At 33.8% G+C, this 18,538-nt stretch overlaps 2 protein-coding genes across 6 annotated transcripts; one reads left to right on the forward strand and one right to left on the reverse strand.

Annotated features, from left to right (window-relative positions):
• Positions 1–1,399: 1,399 nt before the first annotated feature.
• On the reverse strand, positions 1,400–9,552 carry LOC114390506. Of its 5 annotated transcripts, none has more exons than XM_028351247.1 (9): positions 9,268–9,552; positions 8,775–8,937; positions 7,801–7,975; positions 7,192–7,226; positions 4,543–5,493; positions 3,488–3,619; positions 2,312–2,602; positions 2,121–2,177; positions 1,400–1,764 (listed from the first exon to the last, which is right to left on the reverse strand). In XM_028351247.1, exons 2-9 carry the CDS (start codon positions 8,901–8,903, stop codon positions 1,603–1,605), a joined length of 1,932 nt encoding a protein of 643 aa, XP_028207048.1. In that variant the 5' UTR covers positions 8,904–8,937; positions 9,268–9,552; the 3' UTR covers positions 1,400–1,602. The 5 variants fall into 5 exon arrangements, with proteins under 5 accessions (XP_028207048.1, XP_028207046.1, XP_028207047.1 ...); XM_028351245.1 differs by having other exon boundaries at positions 4,543–5,505; XM_028351246.1 differs by having other exon boundaries at positions 7,192–7,235.
• Positions 9,553–11,687: 2,135 nt separating this feature from the next.
• LOC114391184 (developmentally-regulated G-protein 2-like) lies at positions 11,688–18,336 on the forward strand. Its single transcript, XM_028352204.1, has 12 exons — positions 11,688–11,796; positions 11,885–11,966; positions 12,166–12,233; positions 13,464–13,540; positions 13,778–13,958; positions 14,803–14,859; positions 15,528–15,602; positions 15,748–15,867; positions 17,004–17,174; positions 17,276–17,389; positions 17,533–17,703; positions 17,860–18,336. The coding sequence occupies exons 2-12, from the start codon at positions 11,897–11,899 to the stop codon at positions 17,953–17,955; spliced, it is 1,200 nt and encodes a 399-aa protein (XP_028208005.1). The 5' UTR covers positions 11,688–11,796; positions 11,885–11,896; the 3' UTR covers positions 17,956–18,336.
• Positions 18,337–18,538: the final 202 nt, after the last annotated feature.

Consider the following 18,538-nt stretch of genomic DNA (forward strand, 5'->3'; position numbering starts at 1 on the left):
ATCAATTTTACAATAATTAATTTTCTAAAATTAATTTTACCACCCTCAATCTAAATTCCAGACACACACTAAGAGGAACCAAAAGTCCAATTTGGTGGACCCACGAAGAATATTAATTGCTAACTGTTTGGACCTTTGGAGAAGGAAAAAAACAAAATTCAAACCGATCCGGATACACCTTTACAATATTAAAATAAGTAATCAGCTACAAGATATCTGGAAATGAAAATAGAGAGGAAAAAAATGAAACCCTTCTTTTTTAATAAGCAATAAGTTGTTATCAAGAATAAGTACAAGAAAAACAACAACCCAGTACAAGTAAAAGAATTAAAAAAACATAGTTATGTAGTTCAAAGTCCAACCTCAGACAACTGAAAGCGCAGTCACTGCTCCTTAAATCACTCCTAAATATCTGCAATAAGCTAAAATCATCCTCAGCCTGTGTCAGCCAAACGGATAGAAAAATGCAATGTATGACAATACAAGTCCTTCTAGAAAGAAATTTCAAGTGAAGTGATGACCTGATATTCTTAATTATTGATGTTTAATTAGATTTATACTAGACAAGAAATGCCGGGGCATTTTCATAATTGTTGTTGATTAAAGAAAATAAATAAAATATTTATTTATTATAAATTTAATTATATAATTTTTTATTTATTATAATGTAAGTTATATATTAAAACCATTTATTTATTATAAATTTAACTATATAATCTAAATATCTATTATGTATATTATACAAACTAAAATACTAGTAGAATATAATAAAATTAAATCACTACAAAAGATGACAGAAAACGCGTAAAGTTGGAGACGACTTGATCAAAAATGCAACCAATTTGTTTTTGAATAGTCAATTTTCTTTTATATCACTAGTTGTTACACTCATGCAATGCATGGGGTATCCTTTTCTATAAAAAGAAATAATGATATTGATTAATTTTTTAAATTATATTTTACAAATTTTTAAGTAATTATATTTTACAAAGAATAATTGATAGAGATTAAGACAATTCTTTAAGGGGGGGAAATCAACAGCTTGAGAGAGGAAGAACCTAATTGGGTTATGACTTATGATGCCCGACAACTAGAACAAGAGTTAAGGAAACAAGTGAGATCTTGCTAACACCTACAAGCTCAAGCTTAAAGTGAAAAAGAAGAGTTCAAGATATAGTTGATTCAAGTAAAATTTTGTGTGTCAATTATGGACTTGCAATCTAATTTCTTTTATTAGATTTTATTTAAGTAACATTAGTAAATTGTTGCACCTTTTTCCATATTATTTTTCAAATAGTTGCAAAATTCATCTAAAAGCATTAAAACAGAAAACAACGCCAAGTTTAGTATTAAACGAGCATGATTGTAACTTAAATTAGGTATATTACTAAGACCAAAATTTACAACCATCAAAACAGTAACACGATTCTATTCATTCAACGTTTTCAGTGCATAAACATCTAATCAATTTCTCAACTGTCTACAAGATTGCATCTACTTACTCTCTATGCATCCAAGAAAGGATTGGTCTAACAAAGTTCAGAAATTAGTTTTTTTTTATTATTATTATTTTTGTTGCCGGACAAGGAATTTAGTATTTATTTACAAGTACCCTGATCTATCTCCATGCACACTCCCTCCACCAGAAGCTAACTGGCTTGAGCTATAATTTGGAGGCACTTGAGAATTCATCTCAGCAAGCTCTCTTACACGAAGCAAAATTTTCTCGGGAATGGGAGCCGTACCATGCTTCCGCGAATTTATCTATATATACCAAAATAAAATACAAGTCAGTATAATAATGGAAACTGAATTTATAACTTATAAAATTTCTCATTTTAGAACAGTAATAATTCCCACTTTTATAAACTCAAGGACAAATGGATTCAGTAAACAGGAACTGCGTGAATTTGCAACCCACAAAAGCATGCAAACTGAAGAGCATTACACAGAGATGGCATTTGTATGATACTAAAGTAACTTCTTTAAAGGATAAACATCAATGGCATCTCAAGGGTCAAGCATGCATGCATTGGCACAAGACATGAGGTTGAAGAAACCTAACTTTAACCCGGCCACCTCTACAAGATCAAATTAAGATTGGCATCATAAATTCTTACCCCCTCATCTGCAGGTGCCAGTGCAAAGCTAGCTTTGAGCAAATTCCTCCACTTGTCCTGCAAAGCAAAATGTGTGTTCAATGTGTGCACACACGAAGACCAAAATCTAGCCTTGCCATATACTCTACCATCTTTAACAAGATCAGAAGTACACATGACTTGGCTTATTACCAGAGTTCAAAAATGATTACCTTAAGATCAACAGAGGTACGATATGAGTATGATGCAAAGGAGAGCCGTTTGATTTCAGACCACCTCCCTGCTCCACACCGTGACACACCTTCCACCAATTTAATCACCTCAACAAGAGTCCATGCACGATGATGCTTCCTCCTCATCCCTCCTTTTGCAGTGGGAACAGTAACTATATTATTGTCATCTGAAGTATGGCCAGATGGATCTGCCCTTTTTGGCCTCAATTCCTGCCGTAGCTCAATCGGGCATATTACTGGACACTGCTCTTTCACAGGTTCAGAAGAGGACTATTTCGAACACACCCACCCACAAACAGAAAGAACAAAAAAAAAAGTCATGTTATAAATTAAAAAAAAATAACAAAGCAATGTCATATGAAAGTAGTTAGCTATCTCATTTTCAAGGTCCTACACGTGAAAACTTGAAGAAATTACCTAGTTCATTAAGCTAATGCTTCAATTACATGTCATGTCATGTCACTTACTATCCCACATACTAAACATGAAAATAAACTATCTTCAAAAAAATAAGAAAAAAGTAGAGAGCCATTATCCATACTCTATAGCAATTAAAAGAATAACAATTCCTTAGAAAGGTTACAAATAAATTGTGTTTACTCAAATTAGTGTCAGCTATAAGTAATTGAACAAAATGAACCAATCTCTAAACTGGAAAGTGTGATCACAGTCAGGGCAAGAGCCATAACTGGGATTCATCGGGCTACTTAAACAGTACCTTCCCAACACCTTACATAAAATATATTCAGATTAGAAACAATTAATTAGAATCATCTATTGACCCACTGCAAAATACAAATTTCAATTGCCATCATGTTGAGTTCAAGCATTCAAGAAATCAAATATACATAAGCAAAATAAGCATTAAAGGTGAGAAGCCAAAAAACACTTTAAAAATATAAAATTGAAAGTTGACAATCAACACATTAGCGATTTCTCAAAGTGCTATAATATAATTTCCCAACTCCCATGACAGGTTAAGAGTTATCAAACACTACAGCAACACTTGCTGACCCACTTAAGGTCCAATAATTTTACTCTCTCCTTCTTACTAATAAAATTCATCTTGTCTTAATGAATTTCTTGTTGTGTGTGTGTTCCAACAAATAAAAAAACTACACTTTCTATCATTAGCAGAGGCTAAGTTGGTCTTACTGGTTGATGAAACTTTGCAGGCATTCTTGACTTCAAAACTTTGTCTGAAAAGTCACTACCAGCATCAGAACTATGCTCAAGGAGCTTATTACTCAGTTTTTCAGCCTCACCCATTCCAGTTGGATGGAATTTCTGAAACAAAAACATAATGCTTTCTGATTTTAAGAAAATAAAAGCACTTTCTAAAATGAATAACAAAATGATATCAAGAACTATCAAGAAACTTCTGGAAAGACACAGCAGGAGTAGAAAGGCACCACTGGAAAGACATGAAGCACCAAAGGGACATTTCCCAGATGCTATCATACAAAGCAATGCCTGAAGACAACATTGATAAGAAGCATTTGCTTTGACATTAAAAAAATGAAGAAAACTATGTATTATGTATCTAACTCAAACAAAAACATACATTTAACTTGCAAACTGAGTTACTTTCTTTATCTTACAAAAGAACAAGATTGTTTGGTATTAAAATATCTAAAAAATATCTCATAATATTATTGTTGAATCTTAGAATAGTTAAGAACATCTTCAACAATCTCATCGGAATGGTTTCCATATTACGTGAGTTCTTTCCTAATTTGATTATGAGGAATCTATAGCTAGTATAGTATAGTGACCCAGCTTTTATGAAGTTCCTCCAATTAGCCTTAATAGAAGCTGTATTTTTTTAGTTTTGGTTTTGTAGGAAAAAGTGCCACTTATTTTTACAAGTTTTTCTAAAATTGTGTTTTTCCTGACTTCTCTTTTTAAGAAGAGAAACCCACTAAAAAGTTGAGTCAAACCAAAATAAGGGATACTGCTTTATATAAAGCCTAAACACATTACATATCATACATCAAATCAATATTATATTCTATTATTCAGCGTGATCTTTCTTTTATCCTTCTCTACTTAAATTCCAATAATTTCAATATCTTGCATCAAGCAACAATAAGGACAGTAGAAAGAAAAAGTAAAAGTCAACAAAAGGAATCATTTTACAGAGGTGGTAAAGTTAACATTTAAAACGAAGTGTTGCACTAATATATGTAAGCAATAAGCAGTATCCATACCATAAGAGACGCGATATCTTTTCTTGGACGACTTCTCCGAACCCGAGACACACAAGGAATTTGGACATTAGAACCTCCAAGAGAGTCTAACCTGGTGCTATATGTTCTCGCCTCTGAAAAAGCATTTCTAGCAGGCCTGACATTCGAAGTTGGAGAAACATGTCCAAATCCCACGGTTTTATTAGAAATTGACAACCTCGGATTGTGCTCTCTAGATTCATTTTCAGAGAGCTCTTCAATATATCTCTTCGTAGGTCTCCGAATTCTTTTTGCAGCTCTTTGTCCTGTCTGATAATTCTCATATTCCAATCCATTTTCTGATCTTGTTTCAGAAACAACTTGGTTATCATCAATTCCACAAGCATCTACAGCAGATGAATCCTTAAAGTTGACATCTTCTTCAGTCATATTTTCCGAAGAGATTAAAGATCCAGCATTCATATTTCCAGAACTGTCTTCTTCAAATTTTCTAACTATTTTGTTATCTTTAATAATGAAAGTTGTAGCTGAAACATCACATGAGTTGGTTAAACTCATGGCAATCCTCCTTTTCAGCCACTGTTTGTCTTTCACAGTAGTTTCCCGACCAAACGTTACCTTAAACAGTTCATGCAGTTCTCTGATTGATAGCTTGTCCAAGCATATTTCTCCATCTGACATTGAAATATCAGACTTTAAATTGGAATAGACAGCAGAAGCAGATGATCCGCTCTCTATTACTCCTTCTGAAGGTCTGGAACACTGATCAATACTCCCAGATTGATTACTATGAGTATAATTAAAACTTGATGCTATAGAAGGAATTTCCTGGCAGGGAGTTTCAGATTGAACCTTCCCATCCATGACAGGAAATTTATCAGCTGAACACTGGCTATCTATATTTTCATGAGAATGAACAGGTGATCCACATGATATGCGATGTTTCTCCTCTTCTTTGACCTTTTGCAAAATCTGCTCAATGTACTACAAGAAATTTTAGAGGTCAAGGAGGACCCTAGGAAACAATATACTAAAAATACCAGGATATTCACACATGAAGGCAAAGCCCCCAAAACTATGTGGCGATGATCCAAGGGGGAAAAAGTAGAGCTGTTAAAACAGGCCAAAACCCACGGACCAACCCGGCCCATCACAGGTTTGGGCCGGGCCCAGCCAGGTCAAAAAGAATCTACAAAAGTTACAGTTGGTTGAGAATCTGGACTTGGCCCATCCGGGTTGAACCCATGGTGGGCTGGGTTGGCCCACCTAAAAAATAACCTGGTATTTTGTAATATTGTTTTAAGACTACAAAGTTCTAGACTTTTAGTATTTTGTAATATTGTTTTAGGACCTCAAAGTTCTAGACTTCAATCTTGTTTACTTAGTGTCTTGTTCAAGACTATTTTATTCTAGACTATTGTGTAAACATGAAATGGTTGTCATTTTTCTAAATTGTTGTTATTATAGTTCTAACTTGTGATAATATGTCTTGTTGTAGGTGTGGTGTGTGGATAGTGGAGGATTTATTTTAACTAATATTTTTCTAAAAAATTGATTTTCTATTGAATTTAAAAAATGTTTTTTTTTAATTTAAGGTGGGCTGGTGGGCCAACCCATGGTGGACCGGGCTGGGCCAATAATTTCAAGACTCAATATTAAGTGAACCGGGTTGGGTTGGCCCATTTATAGGGTGAGTTGAGGTGGGCCCGGCTGACCCGTTTTGAAAGCTCTAGGAAAAAGACCACAGCTTGTTATCAAGAATATATGGGGTAATTAATCACTTTCCAAATAAAAACCACATACAGTATCATAAAGGATAAAAAAACCCAAGGTAAAAGACTCATACAGAAAGTTAAATCCAAACAAGAACATATATTCACACTCATGATCAGGAAAAAAAAACAATGCTCTATGACACCTATTTTAACTTTCTTCTTGTGTTCAAGATTAAAATGTTGCAAAAGTTGCAATATACATATGTAAATCCAAGCATAAATATTTGCTATAGTTCTGCCAAACTAAAGTATCATCAATTATTCAATGCTACAATTCTTAATTGAATAAACCTAAGTCAGTTGTTAATATGAAGAAATTTATTTAAGCTATTTCTTACTACATTATGCATACAAGGTAAACTTGTCATTTTCTTTTCTTGTCAGATAAAGGAAGAAATTTTATTAGTCAATAATGAGGAAAATTACAACAGGAGAAAGCACTCATTGGCAGTGCATGATTCATACATAGGAAAGTGAATCTAGGAACTAATCTTTTCTGAATCAGAATACATATGCCTTAACTACAAAATATACAATAGGATCTCCTGAGAATAATCTCAGACCCACATCTAATCTACAGAAAGGGAAAATGTAATTATAACAGGAAAAAACTAGCTGAGATGACTACATAAATGTTTAAAACTCAATTATGTAATTAATAAGATCATCACTTGCTCTACATTTCATAATGTAACAAGGGATATGAAACAGATAAATTCTTTATCAAGTATGCTCTGACAAAGGAAAATATTAAGTTGAACACATCAACTTTTTCCAACTGTTCAAACAGAATCGCAATAGATCAAAGTATAGTTTGAGAGTTTAATTTTCTTTTTCTAATGCTGAAATCATTACAGAGAGGAAAAGAATGAGAGAACAAAAGAGATCCGATTACCTGTAATTTTGCATTTAGTTTCCCCAAATCTGCCTCTGCAGTTCCTAATTGTGAAACACCCACAGAATTAGTTGAAAGAAAATACGAAAAAAGATCTTGAAAGGGAAGGGAATGAGTTAACTAACACGGCATTTGCCTAAACATAAAATTTATGAACATATAACTAACGAGAGCATCATGAGTTCGTCAACATTTTAAATTAGATAATAGGCATTATACCCTTTAAAGTTACAATCAAGCAAATCATTTCAGGAAATAATAACAAGAATGCATTTAATGACAAAAAGTAATGTCTCAGAGATACAAAGCCTGAACCCTTCAACAGCTTTACACAGAAATCATTGACCACAAAATAATCATTGTAAAAATGGATGCCATACATAACTTACAAAAAACTAAAGATACACACAAATTTTAGTGCTGAGAACAACTAAAAGAAGACATGGACAACACTCAAATCCCTGGTCTTGGCAGAGATAAAGCTGCTGTAAAACAGCCACAGCCAAGAAATTCCAGGATATAGTCTGATGTAACCCCTACTACAAATGCTTTGACATGCCATTCAACACGCTGAGAAGCAATAGTAACACTAAAAGATTGAGCGTGCACCTTCCAAACACTCCAATCGAAGCTTCCCAGAAGATGATCTTTCAATTGATATGCATTCCAAACTTTGTCCAGTGTTTGTGACAACATGCATTTCACTATTTTCATACTCAAGAAAATCCCCCACCTCCATTACTTCATCATCCGTTGCAGGCACTAACTTCCCATCACCTTCAACCTAAAGATCATATCAGACAGACAACTCATAGAATTATGAATATAGCCTAAACAGAAGTATAAGTCACAAAAGAAAATGTAGAACCAAATAAAAAAAATATATTTACTTTCAAATAAACTTCCCCTTTTCTTGGATTTAATTAAACTAAATCTTAACACAATCACATTCCTTTTTCAAATTTCTACATTTTCATTTCAGCCATTACATAAGATTAGGGAAAGTGAGTTAATTTACTTAAAGAGAAAAACATAGTGATCAAAGAAAGTAATTTATAGAACAACTATACTACAAAAGGAAGATGGGAAACCGCCAGGAATTTTGTTAATTCGTAGCTGAGATCGCTGGCCATTTCTGGAAAAAAAGGGTATCAAGGTATTATGAATGCTATAATAAATAATTTTAATAGGCAAAGAAAAAAGTGATGCAGCTAGAATAACAAGCAATCATGCTGATATTTGTGCATATTAGAATTATTTATTCGGGATTATTAATTATTAGATAAGGGTTGCCATGAACATTTTTTTCTTCAAATGAATCAAAGAAAAATGAAACATTAGAACACTTCATGGACAATGGTTAGGGTTTTCGTCTAATAAACAGGTAAATTATAAGGCTAAAAAATTAGCATTACAACTCTTAAAATGGTACCGGTATGCTGGAAAAAAAAAAAGCACTAAGGTCACTCATTTCATCTTGATTTGTTGCCATCAAAGTATCAAACTAAAAAGCCTTAAAAACATGCATATCCATCCAAATTCCAATGAGGAACAGAAAATCCAATGAACAATTAAATATCTACCCGAACAAGCTTGTATACAATTGGGTTGGAAATTTGCTTCGGTGAAGACAAAGCCGAACTGCTTCTATCAACCCCACTGTCTTCAAACCTTCCATCGTCATTGTCCTCAATTCCAACCACAGTTTCCATGGAGTATCAACCACATGCACCTCAAGTACACAAACTGCAAAACCATAAAGCACAAAGCAATAACTTGGCAAACAAAAAAAATGAACTATTTCAACAAAATTAACTCAAACCCAGTCAACATAAACTGAAATTGATACCATCAACACCTTAAGCCTTCAAAAATCAAAACTTTCAGACAAAGAAATCATGCCCCAGAAGCCTAAACCATCAACTAAACACACACACAAACGCGCACACTACAAAACTGAAACCCCAATTCACAAATGCCACAACATCTAGCTCAAACAAATAAATGCACAATTGGGGTCAATGAAAAAGTAAATTAAAAACAACCCACATGATAAAAATTGAAAATTGGACTCACCATAGAGTAGAGAACGATTGGACCCAGTAGCAGCTGAAGCAGCAGAACCCCCCACTCAGTAAACGAGTTGAAAAATGTTTTCAACTCTCTGAGGAATCGTTTATGAGAAACTTCTTGGATACGTAAAAGAAAAATGAAATTGAACGAAAGTTTGTTTCTTTGTTTTTTTTTTATTTTTAATGGGAATTTAATTAAATTTAATTTTGCAATTAAATTTTTTTTGTGTGTGGGTGTTGGGAGTGAAATGGAGAGTGGTGTGTGTTTAGGTCTGCTTTTTTATTATGCTGTGGTGAGTGAGTTTAGTGTTTAGTAAGTGAGTTTAGTGCGTGACTTGAGCTTCGGATTCGAAATTTTTTTGTGAAGTGAATTGAAATTTTTGCGTGGAATCCGGATTTTTATTTTGCTTTGGACTCTCTCTGTCTGTACGTCTGTCTCTACACAGCTTTCAAAAAACACATCTTGGTAAAGTTTATTTGATTTGGTTTTTAGGATGCAAAAAGGGTTTATTTTATTGTTTAATTATAACCATTGTTTTTTCATGCATTGAATTTAAAAAACGTTTTTATTTATATTAGCTGTTATGAAATTTAGGCAGTAAAAAAAAACTTTTTAAGAAAATTAACAATGATTTCTGTCATCATGAGTGACTTGATATGTACTTATTGTTAAGTACATGTTTGAAATACCGTTGTATATCTTCAAACTCAATTTGGTCACAACAATAATTTTGCAACTTCTCAATTAAGACGCTTTGGAATTCATTCTAGCCAGTTTTTTGGACGGCGAAACATATATGTAAAGTATGAATTCACTGTAGTTAATTTAGTAAAATTTAAAAGTCATTGTGCATTTGTTATATTTAATGAATATAACTTTTTGAATATATTTAATGCATAATTTTAAAAGGTCAACATGCATTTATTACATGCAATCTACCCCAATATCCATCTATATAATCAAGGTTTAGGCGAGTAAAAACTACATCACTGACTCTTTTTTTTACACGTGTCAAATCTAGGGATTTTTTTAGATTTGTCAGGATTAGGACTATTTTTTTTACAGGAGACTTAGGACTTAAAAAGTTATTTATAATGATTTTCTGATAATGTAACAATCTTCTGTTGGTGGTAGTATATGTAACATTCTAATAATTTCTTGAGAGAATACAATATTAGAGCACTATATTTAAGAAGAGTAAATGTTAACCACTTAGGATTTCATCAAACTCTAGCTAGCATTATACAGAGACTAATATTATTTATGAAGTGGCTGTTAACTTTTTAAAAAATACTAATAAATGAAATTATTTTTTTAAGACTCATGGTTTTATTAATTTTACTTTTGGGCAGAGGTTAGAATGGAGAAAGAAGTGTGTGTAAAAATTATTAAAAGTTATGCATTTATAATTATTGAAATATTTTATATTATGTTGTTACAAAACTTATTAATAAATTAATCATTTATAATCAAGATTATTTAAAATAACAATAACATTAGTATTATTCTAAATGTTTTATTAACAATAATTTATAGTCCGTAACAAAGCAAAATTAATTAATCTACCTTGTGACTTAGTTTGAAGAAATCATTTTTCTATGCATGGATCAATTCTTTTTTGGTGACTACAAACTCTAACGAAGATCATAACTCTATTTAATTATGTTTTAATTGATGAAATTTATGTTGACCCATACATGGCCAGCTACTAGGTTCTTATAGACCGAAGCAAACTCAAATTCATAGGGTCTCCTCCAAATTGGGGTTTGATGTATGGTCAGTAGGCAATATATATGGTGGTTGTGCTTGTGCCTATGACTCTTGCCGGGCAGCCTCTTCATGTGACAATGCAATGACATGTCGCCTCTAAAACTCAACATCTAAGACAAAAGTGGTATGTTTCGTGCAAGCCATTTGGAAAAAAAAAGTAGGAATATTAATTAAACAATTAAACTAAACAACAAATTAGATAACTTTCTTGAAAAATTGATGAATAATACAAGGGAACTGTATTTCCATTGAGTTGATTTTTGAGATAAAAAAATCACAATGAAAATACAATTTTATTGTATTTTGGGTTTAGAAATACAATAAAAAATACGATTGTAGTGTGTTTCTAAATCCTAAACATAATAAAATCACACTTCTATTGTGTATAAAAAAACATACCTGAGAATAAGAAATGAAGGGAGGAGGGACTTGGAAAAGAATGAGAAAATGAGAGGGAGTGGGAGAGAAGGGAATTGGATGGAAGGAAGAAAATGAGAGAATGAGTGAGAGAGAGGGTGGGGGTGAGAAGAAGGGGTTGGGCAGATGGGGAAGGGAAGGGATGGGATGGGGGGCAGTTTCATATTTTCACTACCATTTAAAAAAAAAGGTAGTGCGAATAGCAATAAGCGGAACAGTTAAATCTGGGCCTGAATTAATAATACTCCAATATTCTCTTCTCAAACCTACTACTCTTCTCTCTTTCTGTCTCTCTCTGTCCCTCTGCGTTTTTGACACCGTGTTTGTTGTTGTGTGTGTTTTCCGGTGAGAGCTAAGATCGTAGCTTGTTTTTTCTGTCTCTTCTTTGATTCTTCTGCTTTAGCTTAGCTGATTACCCTTTTGCTGGTTACAGCGGAAAATCAAAATGGGTATCATTGAAAAGATCAAAGAAATTGAAGCCGAGATGGCTCGGACCCAGAAAAACAAAGCCACAGGTACTCATTCACTGCCATCTGTTTTCATTCTATTAACCATGGAATTCCCTCAAAAAGTGATTTTTTTCGTTGCATGTTTATTTTTTCTCACTTTTTTTTAAATAATTATTTGGCCTTATGGTCTAATTTTGGTTTCGGGTTTATCTTCTATGTCTTTGATAATTTAATGCATTTGAATTTGAATATGGGTACTGTGCAGAGTATCATCTCGGGCAGCTCAAGGCAAAAATAGCAAAACTGAGGACACAATTATTGGAGCCTCCAAAAGTATGCTGCTATTTATACTGTTTATATCATATTGTTATTCTAAGTTTGCTATTTCTCGATCTCTTGTGATGATTGATGCAAGCTTTTGTTATATGTTTGTATTCTCTTAACTGATTATTGAATGGCACTTATCCTTTTGCAAAGAATGAGAAACCAGATTGCATGTGCAAACAAAAGGCTTTTAATTGTAGTTGCAGTTAAGGCTTGGTTTTGGTCCACAATCACAGCCTAATGTGGGTTGCATCAACCACTGCACCCAAGATGTTTTGGCTCTTCACATGATTCAGTTCACAATTCAAGACTACGAGAATGATTTCATACATTTTAGTAGTAGTCCAGTAGATGTTTTACTTTTCTGTAGAGTGTGAGTTCTGTTTTAATATTTGTAGATTAGGAAAGGAGAATATGCCTTGTCTAACTTTTTGCATTGACGGTATTTTGTCCTTTGCCAGACTGATACTCAGACCCCAAACTTTTTTTTGTTTTAGTTGTATTGTTGTTTGAGCTACTGAAGAATTTATGCTCCTGTCACCTCTTCATTAGCATACATGCTTAGAAGAGAGCAATGACAAATGCCAAGCCTGAGGCAATTGGTGGCTTTCCTCTGTCTATGGTCTTGGTTTCCCTGGTCTTGGAATTCTTTTGAATTAAGAAGTGATGGATTTGTCTGAATTCTGGAATTCTTGTATCAATTTCTATTTATTCATTTTGAAGGCATCTGTAGGAAGAACAAGAATAAAATCTCATAGCAATGTTCTGTTTTTGTTGGGTTACGGAATATGGTGTTTACTGTTTATAGATGGAGTGTGATGCTGGATTCTTTTATCTAAAACTCCTTCCCCTTAATTTTTTAGTAGTACAACTGCCTTCTTGACTTCTATCTACATGGTAGCTTAGCACAACAATTTTCAGTGGATTTTTTCTTATCAATTTACTCAATTGATCTGTTTCTTTTTTTGTTTCCTTCAGTTTGTTTTTTTTATGTTTTTCCTTTTTTTTGCTTTAGGAGAACTTCTTATTCTTGTTTTGTAATCCTCTTTGTCCTGACAAATTCTTATAACTATTGTACTTGAAATCTGGTTAGTTAGTGAATCTTTTACAGATTCTTAATTTATTTTAACATACCCAGGTTTCTCGATTTTTTGTCTGCCACAGCTTGCTATTCTTCTGTACACATTTTTTATTTTTATAGAGTGTGGTATACTAACTTGTTATCAATTTCTGTAATAGGGTTCTAGTGGAGGTGGAGAAGGATTTGAAGTTACAAAATTTGGTCATGGACGTGTTGCACTGATTGGATTTCCAAGGTCTGTCTTAAAAAATGACTCTTTCCCATTAATTTTGATAACTGATGTATTTAATTTACTAGTTGTTACATTATCTAAATTATCTAAATTGATTACTGTTGCATTGGGCTATATTTCCTTGAATGATTGTAAATATGTTGTGTATGTGTGTACTTGTTTTTGGTGTCTGCCTATATTTTATTTGGGATATAGTTAAACTATTAACCCTTTCCATATTTTCCCTTTTCATTGTTTCAGTGTGGGGAAGTCTACTCTTTTGACAATGTTAACGGGCACACATTCTGAAGCTGCATCTTATGAGTTTACAACTTTGACCTGTATTCCTGGGATTATACACTATAATGATACTAAAATTCAGTTACTTGATCTTCCTGGAATTATTGAAGGTGCTTCTGAAGGCAAGGGACGTGGAAGACAGGTAAAACTAAAATTGCTTATTTCTATCATCCCAAGGATAGTGCTTTATTTTTTCTTTTAATTGATAATCAATTTGAAAATAGTGCTGTTATATTTACTAATACTGAAAACAGAGGTGTCTAGTGTTTACTGAGCAGAATGTGATTACAGTTACCTCTAGCTCACCTTAATTGTGGCCAATTAGAATTGGTTGACAGTGTCTCAGAGAAAGGATACCTTTGTAGGAGCTTACTAAAAAGTCTGAGTGAAGCTTCATAGAGTGCAGCCATGAGATGTTAGCTCTTAGATGGTTGAGATCCCACATTGGAGATATGGCCTAAATAGCGCTTACAAGGTTTAGGTGGTCCTCACCTTACAAGGCAGTTTTGTGGGGTTGAATTAGACACAAATCCCAAATTTTAAGAGGATATCAAAACCTATCCTAAATCCATTGTTGGCCCACCTGCATTGCCACGCTCCAAGCCTATGCCTTGGGTGTGTTGGAAAGCCACCTTAGTTGCGGGCTCTCTTGCTCACCTTTATTGTGGCCTTTCAGAATTGGTTGCCAGTGTCTCAAATAGGACTACTAGGAGGGGCTGACTAGAAAGGTTGAGTGAAGTGTCATATAATGCCAGCCACCGGGATGTTTGTCCTTAGGTGGTTGATATCCCACATCAACTATAGATATGGCCTAAATAACGCTTATAAGGTTTGAGTAGTCCTCACTTTATAAGCCGGTTTTTTGGGTTGAGTCAGGCCCTAAGCTCAAATTCTAAATGATGCTTTGTTCTTTTCAGTAATTGTTTGGAAAGCATGGCTTCCTTATCATTAACAATGCAGGATTTTTGTTTTGAGTGTTTTCTCAGGTTATTGCTGTTGCTAAATCTTCTGACATAGTATTGATGGTTCTTGATGCTTCCAAAGTAAGTGCAATTTTACATTTTCTAAAGCTGTTTTTCACTCTTTATGTTGTTACTATTGCTAGTTGATAAATGATATGTTAGTCTTTCACTCTTTATGTTGTTAGTATTGCTAGTTGATGAAATGATATGTTGGTCACTGCAGTAAATTACTATTCTAACTAGGGATAACAAGTAGCCAAGATTGTGTTGACTCGTTAAATATTATTATTAAAGGCACCCTCCAAACAGGCCCAAGAACTAAAGTAGTTGCCTTTTCATTTTGCAATTTTGCTCACTGGCACTGGCACTGGTACTTTTAATTTTTTCTTTCTACATATAAATTCACTTGCATAATTCTTTTATCCTATATTCCTATTACACAAGATATTAATTATATTAATGAATAATGTTTCTTACTTTTAATAATAAATAAATGTGAGTTCTGCATATTTTCCTATTCTTCTTTTCTTTTCATTTCTTTAACAGGTCTCCTTCCATGCAAAGAATAATGCTAGCATATCACAACTCTTGTGTGTCTGCTCACTATTCTGTGATCCATTTTCTCAATCAATGTTACATTTGAAATTGCTTCAGAGTTACACTGTTTAGATAAATTATAAAAGTATTTATATGAATGTGAATTGCAAACTCTCAATTTTCTTGCCATGACCTTTTTTTCAACGTGTCAGAGTGAGGGTCATAGGCAAATATTGACCAAAGAGCTGGAAGCTGTGGGTTTGCGGTTAAACAAGAGACCACCTCAGGTAAGATTGTGCCCCCCACTGCCCCATTATTTTTTAGTATATTACATGAAGCATATATTTTATGTATAGCATAATGGTCTGAGTTGGACTTATATATTTCTGTCATTATTTTCTCATTAATATGGAGCTTTATATTTCTTGGCAGATATATTTTAAAAAGAAAAAGACAGGGGGCATTTCATTCAACAGCACTTTGCCTTTGACTCATGTGGATGAGAAGCTTTGTTATCAGATTCTGCACGAGTACAAAATTCACAATGCAGAGGTATATATCAAACTGTAAAGTAATGTCAATTGCAATTGTAGAATATTATAATCATACAGTTGTAGTTCACAAATAAATGTTAAATTTGCATTTTTACTGTTGGGTTACTGCCATAGTTTGTTTAAAAGGGGCAGAGCAAGTGTAGTAAATTGTGACGCTTGGATGATTGGTGATGTCAGCGTGCTTTGTTTACCATATACTATGGTAGTATGGTTGTACAGACTACAACTGTGAAAGGCCAACTCTCAAAACCTTAAACTGTTTGCTAGTGGTCTGTGAATGAATTTATATCTCTAATTTGCTGTTTCACGTAGCCTTTTGGGCACAGGGTATGCACGAATCCGCTGGCTCACTTGTGTTGAAATATAGTTCTATTAAAAACTATAAAGAACAGGAGCAACAAAGATCATACTCCTAAGTCCTAATTGCTGCATCATAGAGGCTTTAATACAAGGTCAAAGACTAACACTTCTAAAAGCTAAAACTTCAGGCAAAGAGCAGAGAATGATTTTATAGTTCTAACAGTTAGTTTAATATTCCTAAGTTTTTTTATTTGCTATAGTCAATCATTCAATCAGTCATTGTTCTCTTTCTGGAAAGAGAACATATTTGTCCATGAATAAAAGAGGAAATATGCAGCATTTCCATTCTTAATGATGTTTGAAGAATGAAAAACTCTTAGCATACATGGTATAAACAAAAAGCTACTTTGCATTTGCTGCCTGAAAATATTAATGAACTCCTTATTTGTGACTTCATTTTCTTCTGCAATTTGTTTATATTTTGTGACTTACTTTATCTGAGGCTTCTCTGGTAACCTTGGTCCTGTTTTTACACAAGTGAAACTATTTAACTGAGTGAATCGATATTTGCAAATTTTAATCCTTGATATCACTTGTTCCTTTAAGTTACTGTCTTTCCAAGTAGAAATGAAGTTTCATGTTAATGAAAACTGTGATTATGAAAAGCAGAGCTTGGACTGTCTAGGCTAGTCATTATATAACTGGCTTTTATCTGTAACGGAACCGCATCATCTTGATTAACTTTGTAATTTCCATTACTACATTTACTATAGTATAATTGAATATCTGTTACCAACCTATGTCAAAGGAGTTAGCTGACAATTTTACTTGCAGATCCTTTTCCGTGAGGATGCCACAGTGGATGATCTCATAGATGTCATTGAAGGAAACCGGAAATACATGAAGTGTGTATATGTCTACAACAAGATAGATGTTATTGGTATTGATGATGTGGACAGATTAGCCCGCCAACCAAATTCTGTTGTCATTAGCTGCAATTTGAAGGTAGGTTAACATTTTCACTGTCTGAAGAAGAAAGAGATACTATTAGGTTTTAGCAATTCTGTTTTTCCTTTCTCACCCTTTTTTTGCATGTTTGTAAACAGCTGAACTTAGACAGACTGCTTGCAAGGATGTGGGATGAAATGGGTCTGGTTAGAGTTTACACAAAACCACAAGGCCAGCAGCCCGATTTTGGCGATCCTGTGGTTCTTTCTGCTGTATGTTGCATTAACATTATGCTCACTATGAACTAGTGTCCCTTATTCTATTTAACTATTTTGAAAATCTTTGGATCCTTTTGTTTTTAATCTTCTAATCCATCATATAGAGATATCACTTTCTCTGGCAAAAATTGTTGTAGGATAGAGGTGGCTGTACTGTAGAAGACTTCTGCAACCATATACACAGAAGTTTGGTGAAGGATGTGAAGTATGTTCTGGTCTGGGGTATTAGTGCAAGGCACTACCCACAACATTGTGGTCTTAGTCATAATCTTCGTGACGAAGATGTGGTTCAGATTGTTAAGAAAAAGGTCAGGAAAGCAACCCTTCATCTTGTTTTCTGTTCTCTGACTGATTAATACATCAAACTTTCCGTTCTGTACTTGCTGCTTGCTGAACACCTTTGTATCTCTGATCTTTAGAGATTGAATGTGATATATATGTGTGTATGTGTGTGTATTCTTCAGGAAAAGGAAGAGGGAGGAAGGGGACGATTTAAATCACATTCCAATGCTCCTGCTAGGATATCTGACAGAGAGAAGAAGGCACCACTGAAGACATAATTATATGACACTGCCTGTGATATCATTGATTTTTGCCTGGTGGATGGGAAAAAATGACTGGAGGTGATGATACATCCAAAGGCAAAGGTTCTTATCTTGATTGCTCATGCAACATAGGATTGAAAGTTCTTCCTGAGCACTAAGTGGGGCACCTATATTTTTTTGTCACCCAAGTGTTGTAACACCCCCTCCCCCTCTTTTAAATAATAGTTTTTATCAATTATGAAGTGTGCATCTATGACTTGAAGAGAAGCAGAAAGTAAAGGAAACGGGCACTGCATCTTGAAATTTTGTGTATTTTGACCAATTCAGGGTGAAAAATGGATTTACTCCCTTAGCAAAACTTGAATAAAGTTGAGCCAAAAGATCTCAATTGATAAACTTATGATGAATTAAGATATCTTTAGGGATTTAGTGCAACATTTAGAAATTGGTTAGTTGGGAAAGATACATGTATTTGATATCCCTGTCCAAGAGACCTCAATCCTAGTGCAACGTAGATTTTACATTTTGGAACCAAGCAAATTTTGAAGCAGCTTGGTGATAATGAATTCAACCAGCAAAAAAACATGAATCATGCTTA

This window comes from Glycine soja, chromosome 16 (assembly GCF_004193775.1).
Source record: "Glycine soja cultivar W05 chromosome 16, ASM419377v2, whole genome shotgun sequence".
NCBI lineage: Eukaryota > Viridiplantae > Streptophyta > Magnoliopsida > Fabales > Fabaceae > Glycine > Glycine soja.

What these genes read in the sequence shown, in the direction of transcription:
- LOC114391184 (XM_028352204.1), top strand. Translation starts at nt 11,897, where the DNA reads ATGGGTATCATTGAAAAGATCAAAGAAATTGAAGCCGAGATGGCTCGG. An exon ending in CCAGAAAAACAAAGCCACAG is followed by an intron (nt 11,967 to 12,165) that starts GTACTCATTCAC and finishes GGTACTGTGCAG; the next exon opens with AGTATCATCTCGGGCAGCTC. An exon ending in ACAAAATTCACAATGCAGAG is followed by an intron (nt 15,868 to 17,003) that starts GTATATATCAAA and finishes TTTTACTTGCAG; the next exon opens with ATCCTTTTCCGTGAGGATGC.
- LOC114390506 (XM_028351242.1), bottom strand. Translation starts at nt 8,903, where the DNA reads ATGGAAACTGTGGTTGGAATTGAGGACAATGACGATGGAAGGTTTGAA. An exon ending in TTGTATACAAGCTTGTTCGG is followed by an intron (nt 7,976 to 8,774) that starts GTAGATATTTAA and finishes TATGATCTTTAG; the next exon opens with GTTGAAGGTGATGGGAAGTT. An exon ending in TGGCACCTGCAGATGAGGGG is followed by an intron (nt 1,765 to 2,120) that starts GTAAGAATTTAT and finishes TGGTATATATAG; the next exon opens with ATAAATTCGCGGAAGCATGG.